The following is a 14,818-nucleotide window of genomic DNA, read 5'->3' on the forward strand; positions in this document are numbered from 1 at the left end:
CACCAAAAGAAAGCTCTATTTGTGGGGAAAAAAGGACGCCAATTTTGTTTGGGTACAGTGTAGCATGACCACGCAATTGTCATTCAAAGTGCGACAGTGCTGAAAGCTGAAAATTGGCTTGGGCGGGAAGGTGCGTAAGTGCCCTGTATGGAAGTGGTTAAACATACAATATATACTGTTCAATCTCCACACACATATATAATAGTGTATGAATAGTGGTGCAAATCCATTCCACAATGTGTTGTGCCAATATCCATTTTATAAGCACCTTTTGAGTTATATACGTTGGATATTAGCACAGCTAATGTGGAATGGATTTACACCTCTATTCATACACTATTATATGTGTGTGTGTGTGGAGATTGAACAGTATGGATTGGAGTGTATTAATACTTGGATTATCCTTGGGGGTTTCCACCATCATTCACAATTCATTTTAAGCAGTGGCGTAGCGTGGGTTGTCAGCGCCCAGGGCAAGGCAAGAAACTTGCGCCCCCCCTAACCTGCAGACTTTTCACACTCCCCAAATCCCTTCCCTTCCTACAATAGTACTGACCTACCTGATTCCTGCACTGACCTACCTGATTTCTACATCACTATACTACACTACACACTAAACTGCACACTACACCAGTGGTGGCTGGTGCTAAAAAACGCAAACAAGCTAAAAAAAAAAAAATTTGAAAAAAACCCTATCAATTGCAGCCACTGTGCCCATCAAACGCTGACACTGTGCCCATCAAACGCTGACACTGTGCCCATCAAACGCTGACACTGGGCCCATCAAACGCTGACACTGGGCCCATCAAATAACTGTGCCCATCAATTGCAGCCACTGTGCCCATCAAACGCTGACACTGTGCCCATCAAACGCTGACACTGTGCCCATCAAACAACTGTGCCCATCAATTGCAGCCACTGTGCCCATCAAACGCTGACACTGTGCCCATCAAACGCTGACACTGGGCCCATCAAACGCTGACACTGGGCCCATCAAACGCTGACACTGGGCCCATCAAACGCTGACACTGGGCCCATCAAACGCTGACACTGGGCCCATCAAATAACTGTGCCCATCAATTGCAGCCACTGTGCCATCAATTGCAGCCACTGTGCCCAAACTGCCCATCAAACGCTTCCAGTGCCCAAATGCTGCCACTGTGCCAAATGCTGCCAGTGTGAGTGTGCCCCCACCCGCTCGTCGTCTGCCCGACACTTACCCTGTAGTGGGGCAGCGGGTAATGAGCGGGGTCCTTCATGTCTCCTGCACTTCTCCGGTCCTCATGTCCCGTCAGGCGTCCAATAGCGGCGCCTGTTGTTTCAGCCAATCAGGCGACAGGTAACCAGACCTGAGCAACCTGATTGGCCGAGAGGTGGGTCAGTGTTAGGGCAGCGATGTAGTCGGTTCCCTAACACAACACTGAGTAATCAGCAAACGCACAGCAGTGCGCCCGCTGTTTACCCTTTTGGAAGCCTATTAGAGCCTCTGGCTCTAATCAGGCGATTCCAAAACACCCCCCCCCCCCCCGCCGCTGTAATTCATATGCCCGGCGCCAGACAAGGGACCGGGCACATGAATAGGGGGCGGCAACAGCGACCATAGATAGATGCATGCATGCATCTATCTATGGTGATTAGAGAGTGACAGGCGCGGCACTCCTGTGACCTTTATGGACGCACCGCCACTGCACTACACACTAAAAATTATACACTACACTACACTACACTACACACTAAACATTATACACTACACTACAAACATTACACACTGCACTACACACTAAAAATTATACACTACACTACAAAGTGCACTACACACTACAAAGTGCACTACACACTAAACATTACACACTACACACTAAACTACAAACTGCACTACACTAAACACTACACTACACTACAAAGTGCACTACACACTAAACCAGGGCTCGACAAATCCCGGTCGCCAGGGCGACTAAAAATGGTGTCCTGGTGACTTGGCTTGGAAGTTGTTTTTGTGAGCTGGCGCCATCTGGTGGTGGCCGTTGGTATTACAAGTTAAGCATTACAAGTTAAACAGCAATTCTAATGTCATTTTTCACTGTCATCTTCTTCCCTCTAATTAGAACCCCCAAACATTATATATATTTTTTATCCTAACAACCTAGAGAATAAAATGGCGATCGTTGCAATACTTTCTGTCACACCGTATTTGCGCAGCGGTCTTACAAGCGCACTTTTTTTGGGAAACAATTACACTTTTTTTAATTAAAAAATAAGACAACAGTAAAGTTAGCCCCATTTTTTTTAATATTATGAAAGATAATGTTACGCCGAGTAAATTGATACCCAACATGTCACGCTTCAAAATTGCGTCCGCTCGTGGAATGGCGACAAACTTTTACCCTTTAAAATCTTCATAGGCGACGTTTAAAAAAATCTACAGGTTGCATGTTTTGAGTTACAGAGGGGGTCTAGGGCTAGAATTATTGCTCTCGCTCTACCAATCGCGGCGATACCTCACATGTGTGGTTTGAATACCGTTTACATATGCGGGCGCTGCTCATGTATGTGTTCGCTTCTGCGCGCGAGCTCGGCGGGACGGGGCGCGTTTTCTGGCTCCTAACTTTTTTAGCTGGCTCCTAGATTCCAAGCAAATTTGTCAAACCCTGCACTACACACTACACTACAAAGTGCACTACACACTAAACATTACACACTATACTACAAACTGCACTACACACTAAACATTACACACTATACTACAAACTGCACTACACACTAAACATTACACACTATACTACAAACTGCACTACACACTACAAACTGCACTACACATTACACACTACACTACACACTACAAACTGCACTACACACTTAAACTGCACTACACTACAAAGTGCACTACACACTATACTACAAACTGCACACTACACTAAAAACTGCACTGCACTACACACTAAACATTACACACTACACTACAAAGTGCACTACACACTTAAACTGAACTACACTACAAAGTACACTAAAAACTGCACTACACACTAAACATTACACACTACACTACAAACTGCACTACACGCGACTCACGAGGGACTCTCACTCACCTGCTTTCCTTTCATCTGCTCTGCCTCTGCGCTGGGGGGGGGGGGGGCTAGGAGACGGCGGTGGCTCACAGCTAAGCAGGGGCCAGGCAGCCCGACCAGCGATTGAGGACAGGGCAGCCTCGCCACTGCACATGACCCCATCCGCCCAATCACAGGGCGCCAGGGACCATCCTGCGACGGAACATGGCGGCCGAAGCGCATTGTAAATCAAAATTAGGAGGAAGGAGGCGGGGACACACACACTGACTGGCGCCCCCCCCCCCCAAATGTTGCGCCCGGGGGCCACGGCACCCCTCACGTTACGCCACTCTAAGAGTCCCCTATATCAGTCCCCTCCCCACAGACTCTCCCCATTAGGCTCCATTCACACCTAGGCAGACAAATTCACGGTACAAATAGCGGCGTTTTGTACCACGATTTGCGGCGACAAAACGCCGGTATTGTCCGCCTAGATGTGCCCCAGATTGACCCCCCTCTATGGAGATGGTTCCCATCTCCTAGCCGAACGCCGAAAGCCGCCTGAAAAAAAAGGTCCGGGACCTTTTTTCGGCTCCATTCACATCTATGCGACAACGGCGTACGGGGCGTATTTTGCTGCGAGTGTGAAACTTTTTTTTTTTTTTTTTGACAAAGCATTCCCATTGCTGTCAATGGGCGAACGCCAATGTCGCCTGAAAAAAAGGGTCCGGGACTTTTTTTCAGGCGACAGGCGTTCGGCGTCTATGAGATGTGAACCATCTCCATAGACAGCAATGGGAATTCGCACCTCTAGCGGCAGAAGCGTTCGGCGTCGGGTGTTTTGTCGCATAGATGTGAATGGAGCCTTCAGGCGGCCGGCTGCCGGCGTTCAGCGTGGAGATGTGAACCATCTCCATAGAGGGACATGTGTTTTCATCCCTCTGGCGGCAGCGGCGTAGCACTACAGGCGTTAAAACGCCTAGATGTGAATGGGGGCTAAGCTCAGATTCCCCTTATACCCCCCATTGATTAGATTAGGGACCCCCCCCCCATCAGTGTCCCCTGTATAGATCCCTTCGTCTGTAGATGCTGTAGCAGCTTTTTTTCCCGGTGACCAGGGCAAAGATGAAAAACCGCAAACCCCCCCCCCCCCTGTGAAAACCTGGGGGGGGGCAGTTTTTCATCTATGCCCTGGGCACCGGATTACCTTGTCCCAGCACTGAAAGGTACTGTAGGTAAAATTCTGACTGAAAAAAAAAGTTCTCAAAATTCTGACTGAAAAAAAAAAGTTTCTAAAAATTCTGACTGAAAAAAAAAAAAGGGCCAGATCCACAAAAGAGATACAACGGAGTAACTGCTGTTACTCCATCGTATCCCTTGTCCTAACTATGGAACTGATCCACAGAATCAGTTTCCCATAGTTAGGACGAAGATCCGGCATGTGTAATTGAATTACACTGCCGGATCTTAGGATGCAGTACCGCATCCGCCGCTGGGGGCATTTCGCGTCGAAATGCCGCTTCGGGTATGCAAATTAGGACTTACGGCGATCCACGAAGCTATTATGCTTCGTTTTGTCGCCGTAAGTTTTATTTTGCAAGTGCAAAATTAGGGCTGCTTTTACAAGGTGTAAACTGTTTACACCATGTAAAAGCAGACCCTTCTTACCCGCGCCGCGCTTTTTTTTCTATTTTGAATTTTTTTTTGCCACCGTATCTTTTTTTTTTCCCCGACGCAACTTTATTGACCCGTCGCGATCCACAAAGCCCGACGTAACGTAATTTCGCGCTATGCCCGTCGGGAAAATTACGTCACGAGCATGCGCAGTACGGCCGGCGCGGGAGCGCGCCTCATTTAAATGGGATTCGCCCCCTGATGATGAGGAACGCCTTGCGCCAGCCCGATTTAAGTTACTCCACTAAAAATTTCTAGGTAAGTGCTTTGTGGATCGGGCACTTAGGTAGAAATTTTGCGGCGGTGTAACTTAAATCGGAATATTTAAGTTAAGCCCGTTTTTTGAGGATCTGGCCCAAAGTTCTCAAAATTCTGACTGAAAAAAAAGTTCTCAAAATTCTGACTGAAAAAAAAGTTCTCAAAATTCTGACTGAAAAAAAAAAGTTCTCAAAATTCTGACTGAAAAAAAAAAGTTCTCAAAATTCTGACTGAAAAAAAGTTCTCAAAATTCTGACTGAAAAAAAAAAAAGCCCCGATTCAAATAATGATCTTACCGCTCTTTGGGCGATCGTCTTCTTCAGAAATCTCTTTTTTCTCGTAGACTCTGCAGAGCTGAATCCACTTCAGTCGCTTCCAATAATAACGGTCCAACTTTCCTCTCAGAGTCGCTTCCAATAATAACGGTCCAGCTTTCCTCTCAGAGTCGCTTCCAATAATAACGGTCCAACTTTCCTCTCAGAGTCGCTTCCAATAATAACGGTCCAACTTTCCTCTCAGAGTCGCTTCCAATAATAACGGTCCAACTTTCCTCTCAGAGTCGCTTCCAATAATAACGGTCCAACTTTCCTCTCAGAGTCGCTTCCAATAATAACGGTCCAGCTTTCCTCTCAGAGTCGCTTCCAATAATAACGGTCCAACTTTCCTCTCAGAGTCGCTTCCAATAATAACGGTCCAACTTTCCTCTCAGAGTCGCTTCCAATAATAACGGTCCAACTTTCCTCTCAGAGTCGCTTCCAATAATAACGGTCCAGCTTTCCTCTCAGAGTCGCTTCCAATAATAACGGTCCAACTTTCCTCTCAGAGTCGCTTCCAATAATAACGGTCCAACTTTCCTCTCAGAGTCGCTTCCAATAATAACGGTCCAGCTTTCCTCTCAGCAGTCAGGAAGAGTTTGAAGTGCCCCGCCCACAGAGTCCTGCTTTTCTCTCAGGCACCAAGCTTCTTGGAGTTGCCGGGCAGATTGCAGCCTATCACTAAACAGAGCTACCGGTGGATTGGTCATTCAGGTTTTGGAGGGAAAACAGCTGTCCAATCGCTGTGACCTTTACGTTTCCTGTCATGTCCTGTCCCCTAAGGCAACTTTTACCTCAGGATCTTGATGGTGCTTTATCCATTGCTCCCAACTGTCCCTGATTTGGAGCAATGTCCCTCTGTCCATCTTTCCCCCTCATTTTGGTCTGATCTATTTAGTTGTATTTAAAATTCAATTTTTAGCTTTCAAAAGGTGCTTCCCAGGGCTAAACTAACTTCATCCAATTTCTAAATTGCTGCATTTGTACATTTTAAGACCCCTTTCACACTGAAGCGTTTTTACAGCGTTTTAGCGTTAAAAATAGCGCTCTTAAAACGCTCTCAATGGACCCTTTCACACTGAGTCCTGCAAGCAGCAGCTTTTGAGTGCTGAAAAATACGCTCCAAAAACGCCCCTTTTCATTGAAATGAATTGAAAGCGCTGTAAAAACGCCTTACCCTTTCACACTGAGGCGTTGAACTGGCGGGTCGTTGAGAAAAGTCCTGCAAGCAGCATCTTTGGAGCAGCTTTTGGGCGGTGAAAAAAAACGCTCCAAAAACGCCCCTCTCCATTGAAATTAATTGAAAAGCGCTGTAAAAACGACTTACCCTTTCACACCAAGGCACTGCAAAAACACCCTAAAACGTTAGGGTCTTAGTGGTGCTTTACCAGCACATTGGGATTGCAGATGAGGCTTTGATCGAATAATGCTGTAATAACGATCGAAAAACACTCGAATAACGCTGTAATAACGCTCGAAAAACGCTGTAATAATGCTGTAATAACGCTCGAAAAACGCCCCAGTGTGAAAGGGGCCTAAAAGCCAAAATAAAAGGAATAGTAGTGGTAAAAAAAAAAGCCCTTGTGAACTTTAAGCGGAGGTTCACCCTAAAAAACATCTATATACCATTACATGCAGCATACTTGCATCAGCTACAGTATGCTGGTATTTTTTTTTTTTTTTTTTTATCGCTGTACCTACCGTTATATAGTTCATTTTCTTTTCAGACTCCCGCAGGGAATAGGCGTTCCTATGAAGAGGCGTAGATGATTGACGTGCGGAAAAGGCGCGTCACACGTTCCGAAAATAGCCGATCTGGGACACGGCGCTATACGGCGCCTGCGCAGAGACTAGGAGCCGTGCAGCGCTGACTGCGCAGGCACCGTATATAGCCGAGTCCCAGATCGGCTATTTTCGGGAACACGTGATGCGCCTTTTCCGCACGTCAATCATCTACGCCTCTTCATAGGAACGCCTATTCCCCGCGGGAGTCTGAAAAGAAAATGAACTATATAACAGTATGTACAGCGATAAAAAAAAAAAAAATAACGGCATACTGTAGCTGACGCAAGTATGCTGCATGTAATGGTATATAGATGTTTTAGGGTGAACCTCCGCTTTAATTAACCTTTTTTGGGGTTAAGTCTCCTTTGAGGAGGTGTGGCCAGGGGCGTGTCCTTTGACTACATACGTTTGTTGGTAGGTGTCCCTCATTCCCATCTCAAAATGTTGGGAGGTGTGGTTTATCTTATGCTGGCCATACACTATATGAAAAATCGGCCCAACCATAGCGATAGCGCCATCATGTAATGACCGATAAATCGTTCAGTGGACGTAAATGAATAAAAAAATTTTTTAAACATATACCTAGTGCAAACAGTTCAGACGGAAAACACATTAACCGCTAAACGACCGCGTCACGCCGATATACGTTGGCAGAATGGCACGGCTGGGCAGATTAGCGTATATATATATACACACGTTGCCCATTAAGACGAGGCATTGTGGGTACGCGCGCCGGTGCGAATGTGACCACGGGTGTCCGCGGGAATACCCACTATCGTCTCACGGAGAGGAAGAACGGGGAAATGCTGATGTAAACAAGCATTTCCCAGTTCTTCCTAGTGACAGGACACTGATCACAGCTCCCTGCAATCGGGAGTGGTGATCAGTGTCGTGTCACACACAGCCCATCCCCCCTCCAGTTAGAACACATCCCTAGGACATACTTAACCCCTTCAGCGCCCCCTAGTGTTAACCCCTTCACTGCCAGTGTCATTTTTACAGTAATCGGTGCATTTTTATAGCACTGATCGCTGTAAAAATGACAATGGTCCCAAAATGGCATCAAAAGTGTCCGATGTGTCCGCCATAATGTTGCAGTCAGGATAAAAAAAATGCTGATCGCCGCCAATACTATTAAAACAAAAAAAATAATTAATAAAAATTCAATAAAACTATCCCCTATTTTGCAGGCTTTCCGATTACAGCCAGTTGGCTCTAATCGGCTTCCAAATAGTTAACCAGGGGACGCAGGGGGTGTGCATTCCTTGATTAACACTGACACCGGTAACCTGATTGGCTGAAGCGACATCGACCGCGGGACTTGGGAGAAGACATCAAGGGAGGATGGCTGACCCGAGAAAGGTAAGTGCTGGGGGGACGGGGAAGCAATCTGGCGGTGACAATTGCTGGGCACAGTGCAGTGATAAAAATTGCTGGGTACAGTGGTGACAATTGCTTGGCACAGTGCAGTGGTGACAATTGCTGGGCACAGTGCTGACAATTGCTGGGCACAGTGCTGACAATTGCTGGGCACAGTGCTGACAATTGCTGGGCACAGTGCAGTGGTGACAATTGCTGGGCACAGTGCTGACAATTGCTCGGGACAGTGGTGACAATTGCTGGGCACAGTGCAGTGGTGACAATTGCTGGGGACAGTGGTGACAATTGCTGGGCACAGTGCAGTGGTGACAATTGCTGGGTACAGTGGTGACAATTGCTGGGCACAGTGCAGTGGTGACAATTGCTTGGCACAGTGCAGTGGTGACAATTGCTGGGCACAGTGCTGACAATTGCTGGGCACAGTGCTGACAATTGCTGGGCACAGTGCAGTGGTGACAATTGCTGGGCACAGTGCTGACAATTGCTGGGCACAGTGCTGACAATTGCTGGGCACAGTGCAGTGGTGACAATTGCTGGGGACAGTGGTGACAATTGCTGGGCACAGTGCAGTGGTGACAATTGCTGGGCACAGTGGCTGCGTTTGATGGCATGGCACTTTTGATGGCACAGTGAGGCTGCAATTGATGTTTTTTTGTTTGTTTGCGCCCCCCAAAAAAATTTGAGCACCAGCCGCCACTGATGGGGGCAGTAAAAACAGCCTATTGAGCTTTTACCGCCCTTTACCACCCACCAAAAAGATAGCATGCAGCAGGGTTGTACAAATGCCATGGCTAAAATTAGACCTCCCACCATATTTGGGGGACAGTACTGCTACCTAACCTGAATTCAGTGAATGGGGCCCACACAGCCACTGCTAGCCAAACACTTTGGCAGTGGCACAGTATTTTCCTACTAAATCCCCATTTGACTATAAAAAGGGGGGATTCATGAGGCAGCAGTATCACCCCCTGAATTTCTGGCAGCCACTGCTCTACTGCTCCTCTGAAAAGCAATCAACCATGGATCACTTTTTAAAGCAGGGGTGGCAAACTCAAATTCATCGGGGGCCGCATTAGCAGTATGGTTGCCCTCAAAGGGCCGGTTGTATCTATAAGACTATGTGTCCACTATTTATTATGGAATGAGATGGGATGAGGTATGGTGGGGTGGGATATAATGGGATGGGCTACCTGACATACATGGACCTACCTGACATACACTGACCTCACCTACCTGACATCACCTACCTGACATAGATGGACCTACCTGACATACACTGACTTCACCTACCTGACATACATGGACCTACCTGACATACACTGACCTCACCTACCTGACATACACTGACCTCACCTACCCGACATACACTGACCTCACCTACCTGACATACACTGACCTCACCTACCTGACATACATGGACCTACCTGACATACACTGACCTCACCTACCTGACATACACTGACATCACCTACCTGACATACACTGACCTCACCTACCCGACATACATGGACCTACCTGACATACATAGACCTACCTGACATACACTGACTTCACCTACCTGCAGGGCCATATTAATAGCATCATGGGCCCCTGGGCAAAGTAATGCTATGGGGCCCCTACAAGCCTGCCCCAATTTACGCACCTACTCTCAAGAATGAAAGTACAAAATTTCTACTTTACAGCGTGTCACTTGCCACCGTCACCTGCCACCAGATTCAGCGTGTCACTTGCCACCGTCACCTGCCACCAGATTCAGCGTGTCACTTGCCACCAGATTCAGCGTGTCACTTGCCACTGTCACCAGATTCAGCGTGTCACTTGCCACTGTCACCAGATTCAGTGTGTCACTTACCATCCATCCCATCACCAGATTCAGCGTGTCACTTGCCACCAGATTCAGCGTGTCACTTGCCACTGTCACCAGATTCAGTGTGTCACTTACCATCCATCCCGTCACCAGATTCAGCGTGTCACTTGCCACTGGTTCCTTGTCACCAGATTCAGCATGTCACTTGCCACCGTCACCTGATTCAGTGTGTCACGTACAATCCATCCCGTCACCAGATTCAGCGTGTCACTTGCCACCGTCACCTGCCACCAGATTCAGCGTGTCACTTGCCACCAGATTCAACGTGTCACTTGCCACCGTCACCTGATTCAGTGTGTCACGTACAATCCATCCCGTCACCAGATTCAGCGTGTCACTTGCCACTGGTTCCTTGTCACCAGATTCAGCGTGTCACTTGCCATGTCGCCTGTCACCAGATGTAGATTGTCACTTGCCAAGTCACCTGCCACACGTTGCAGATTGTCACTTGCCACATGGGGAGCTGACAGAGAAGATGGGGGTCTGGCAGAGAGAAGAGGGGGTCTGGCAGACAGGAGGGGGGGTCTGGCAGAGAGAAGGGGGGGTCTGGCAGAGAGAAGGGGGGGGGGTCTGGCAGAGAGGAGGGGGGGCACTGGCAGAGAGGAAGGGGGGGGGCACTGGCAGAGAGGAAGGGGGGGGGCACTGGCAGAGAGGAAGGGGGGGGCACTGGCAGAGAGGAGGGGGCCGGGATCTTTACAGTGCATGGTGTGGACTGGAGTAGGCTTGCAAGGAGGCTTCTGGAGTCTGCGGGGGCCTATGATGGATGTCACACGTCCCGCGATCCCAGGATTGGATCTCCGGGACGTCCATCATAGGAGCTGCAGGCTCCAGAAGGCGGGACCTAGGCAGCCGACGCCGCTGGGTGTACCAAGATGGCCGACCGCTCCGGAGCTAGGCCGAAGCCGATGCCTTTCCTAAGGCCGAGGCAGCGGTGCGCTCCGCGGATCGACCCGTTCGGATCACGGAGGCGCGGGCCACATGGCAAGGTCTGGCGGGCCGGATTCGGCCCGCGGGCCTTGTGTTTGCCACCCCTGCCTTAATGCATAGGATGCATTAAGGTAAAAAAACTTTTACCTTTACAACCCCTTTAATGCATCCTATGTTTTACTTACCAAAGCCCCGATTTCCCTATGGCGGGGACGCGCTGTCCCTCTCTCCAGGGGGTCCTGGCTCTTGAATGGCTAGATTGATAGCAGCACAGCCATTGGATCCCGCTGCTGTCAATCAAAACCTATGACACAGTCTATTATACAGCAGACCTCACTGTGTGTACATGACAGGTATTTATTACATACAAAAGATAAATAACAATAATCACAGAGAATTTTATTTTATTTTTACAATGACAAGTTACACATCTCCTCTGTAATAACATCACAGAAACACATTAATTGTATAAAATAGAATATTTGGTGAATTGTAAAGTATAGTTCTCACCTGGCTAAGATGCAAAAGCAGCATAGTCAAAGTAATAATAATGTTTAAAATTCCACAACCTCTATCAGCCAATCAAATCTCACTTCTTTTCAGGTCAGAACCTTTTGGTAGAATAAGAGGTGAATGATGATTGGTTGCTGGGGGTTACAGCACTTTACATACTACTTGGTTGTTTCCTTTACTTTAAACTAAAAACATAAAATACGTACGTTCTGAATTTAACACATTTGAATTGCCAAGAACATGCCTGGGGCCATGAAACGTAATAAAAAACACCCCTTAGGGCTTGTACACACATTTTTCAGCACTGGATAAATGTCACCACTAAGGCCCCTTTCACACGGGGCGGATCAGTAATGATCCGCCCCGTGAACCTCCGCTTGCTCAGCGGGGATCGCTCCGTTGATCCCCGCTGAGCCGGCGGATGACAGGGCGGTCCCCACACACTGTGCAGGTCAGATGGAGCCTACACACGGTGACGAGTCGAAAAAAATTAAGTTCAATGCTTGCGAGCATGCGTCGACTTGATTCTGAGCATGCATGGTTTTTTCTCCGATGGAGTTCCACACAGACGATCGGATTTTTCTATTCATAGGAAAAATTTAAACATGTTTTATTTTTTAACACTGATGGAAAAAAGACCGATGGGGCCCACACACAATCGGTTTGTCCGATGAAAACAGTCCATCGGTCTGTTTTCATTGGACAAACCGATGGTGTGTACACGGCTTGACTGTACAGAATATACAGCAAAAAAATATATTCCTAGTTGGTAATTGTCATTGATCCATTCCACACAGCGAGCACAAGATAGAGGGGCTCGGTGAAGGTTATGGTGAATGTCTGGAGGGGTCTGATGGGGTCGCTCAGCTCAAAAAATAAGATCTGCCCGGCCTCATAATCCAGCAAAATTCTGAATTTATGGATGGTAGGTGTATGAAGAAGTGGCATAAATTTATTTCCATGCATCTTATTATATTCATGATTATACCTTCGTAAACACCAGGAATCTGTAGTCTCCCCAATACACGATTTCCTGTCCATACTAGAATAACACAACCCGACTCTCCAGCTATTCGAATTACTCGTGTCCACCTCCCAGCAATGCCGCCCTGAAGAAAAACTTCTCCTGCTTAGAACCTGATTGTTGTCAAATCTTTTGGGACTTTCTGGGTGATTTAATGCTACTGCTGACCAAGATGCAGTTTTAAAAGCCCTTGAAACCTGTATATTGTTAGCAGCTGTTTCCCTGTCAAGTAAAACTCCTTCTGGTTGCTGTATCCAGGTGTGAATATATTTCATGATTTCAGATATTTTGTTTAATCGATCTGTAATGAGATCCTCATGGAAATCACCTTCCCTCGGAATCATTGTCTCCATATTATCCTCCTGCTCGGTAGGACAGATCTCCTCTCTATCGGAGTTCTGATCCTTCAGGACGATCATTGGGTCGGCGGTTTTACACAATTCCTCGATGTGACTCATCTTCCTGGACAACTCGTCCTTCTGTATCTCCAGATGTTGGATTAGATTGGACAGAGATTGTGAGATCTTCTCTGTCTCCATGGAGACCTCACTCAGGACTCTCTTCTCAACTTCTTCCAGCTCTCTCCTGACATCTCTGAACAGGACAGTGACTCTCTCTATTACACCGGCTGCCTTTTCTTGTACATCTGTTTTACGTTCCTCCAGACTCCGGACTTGTTTCTCAGCCCATGCTTTACTTGAGGTCATCATCTCCAGATCTTTCCTCAGCTTCTCCTTCTTCTTCTCAGAGGCCTCATCCAGCTTCTCCACCGGGTGTCCTTTGTGTTCTCCCTCAGCAATACAGTAAACACAGATACAAACCCTTTCCTCGGTGCAGAAATACTCCACAATCTTTTTATGGATGGAGCATTTTCTGTTCCCCGGGGAGTTGGTGGGATCAGATAAGACGTGTTCTGGTGACTTGGCATGGACTCTCAAATGTTTGGCACACAGAGAACTTTCACAGTGTAGGCAGGATTTTATAGCCGGTACAGGGGAGTCCACACAGTAAGTACAATAGATTCCCGTATCTTCCTGATTGGGCTGAGAAACTAGGAACTTCTCTGCTAGGTTCCGTAGAGCTCTTGCGCTATACAATACAGGTCGCTCCTGGAACTCCTCTCTGCACTCCGGACAGGTATAAAGTCCAGACGCCTTCTGAGTGTCCAGCACCTTGTTAATACATTCCCGGCAGAAGTTGTGTCCACATCTCAGCATTATTGGATCCATATAAATGTTCAGACAGATGGAGCAGCTTAGATCGTCCTTCATATCAGCAGAAGCCATTGTAGCCTGCAGGAGGAGAAATGAAACCGAAAGTTTGTTCTATTTGTTAAACAGGAAACCGGGAATAATATACAGAAAATGCACTGAATCCCCCACTTGTCCAGCTTACCTTTTCAAAAACCAGTCCTCACTCTAGAGGATCTGAAATGTTTCACAATTTCAAACACAGTTTGATCCACGTTACGTTGTAGCAGCTCTGGATGCCTTTAACACAATCCAAGGGTGTGAACACGTCTGCAGACGATAATTTCCTTTGTATCAATCCAAACAATGGTCCCACCGCTCTTTTGTTGTCTCTTTCAGATCTCTCCCTCTTTTATCAGAGGCTCCCCAAAGCTGAACCTTTGATTTCTGCTGCTTCCAGCAAGATTCCAGCTTTCCTCCCAGCAGTCAGAAATTGTTTGACTTCCTGGTCATGCAACTGCCTCCCCACCCACTGAAGAAATTAAAGGTACAGAGCACAGTCTAGGAGTTAAAGTGGTTGTAAACTAGGGTGACCAGTAGGGTTGCCAACTCATCCCTTTAAAACAGAACACATCTGAATTACACAGGTTCTGTGGCTGATTAAGGAGGTAATTAAACTCACTTGGTGCCTTATTTGCATTAAATTAGCCTCAGAACCTGTGTAATTAATATGTGTTCTGTTTTAAAGGGATGAGTTGGCAACCCTAGTGACCAGACATCCCCAGTTTCAGGGGACAGTCCCCTGATTGAGGACACTGTCCCCGGACCAAGTCTGTCCCTGG

The 14,818-nt window shown here is 47.3% G+C and overlaps 1 protein-coding gene across 1 annotated transcript; it reads right to left on the minus strand.

Annotated features, from left to right (window-relative positions):
• Window positions 1–12,458: 12,458 nt before the first annotated feature.
• Window positions 12,459–14,477, minus strand: LOC120918993 (E3 ubiquitin/ISG15 ligase TRIM25-like). The gene is made up of 2 exons (XM_040330924.1): window positions 14,182–14,477; window positions 12,459–14,078 (listed from the first exon to the last, which is right to left on the minus strand). Exon 2 carries the CDS (start codon window positions 14,070–14,072, stop codon window positions 12,525–12,527), a length of 1,548 nt encoding a protein of 515 aa, XP_040186858.1. The 5' UTR covers window positions 14,073–14,078; window positions 14,182–14,477; the 3' UTR covers window positions 12,459–12,524.
• Window positions 14,478–14,818: the final 341 nt, after the last annotated feature.

Source organism: Rana temporaria, chromosome 12 (genome assembly GCF_905171775.1).
Source record: "Rana temporaria chromosome 12, aRanTem1.1, whole genome shotgun sequence".
Classification (NCBI taxonomy): domain Eukaryota; kingdom Metazoa; phylum Chordata; class Amphibia; order Anura; family Ranidae; genus Rana; species Rana temporaria.

Coding starts and splice junctions, on each gene's coding strand:
- LOC120918993 (XM_040330924.1), bottom strand. CDS start 14,072: ATGGCTTCTGCTGATATGAAGGACGATCTAAGCTGCTCCATCTGTCTG.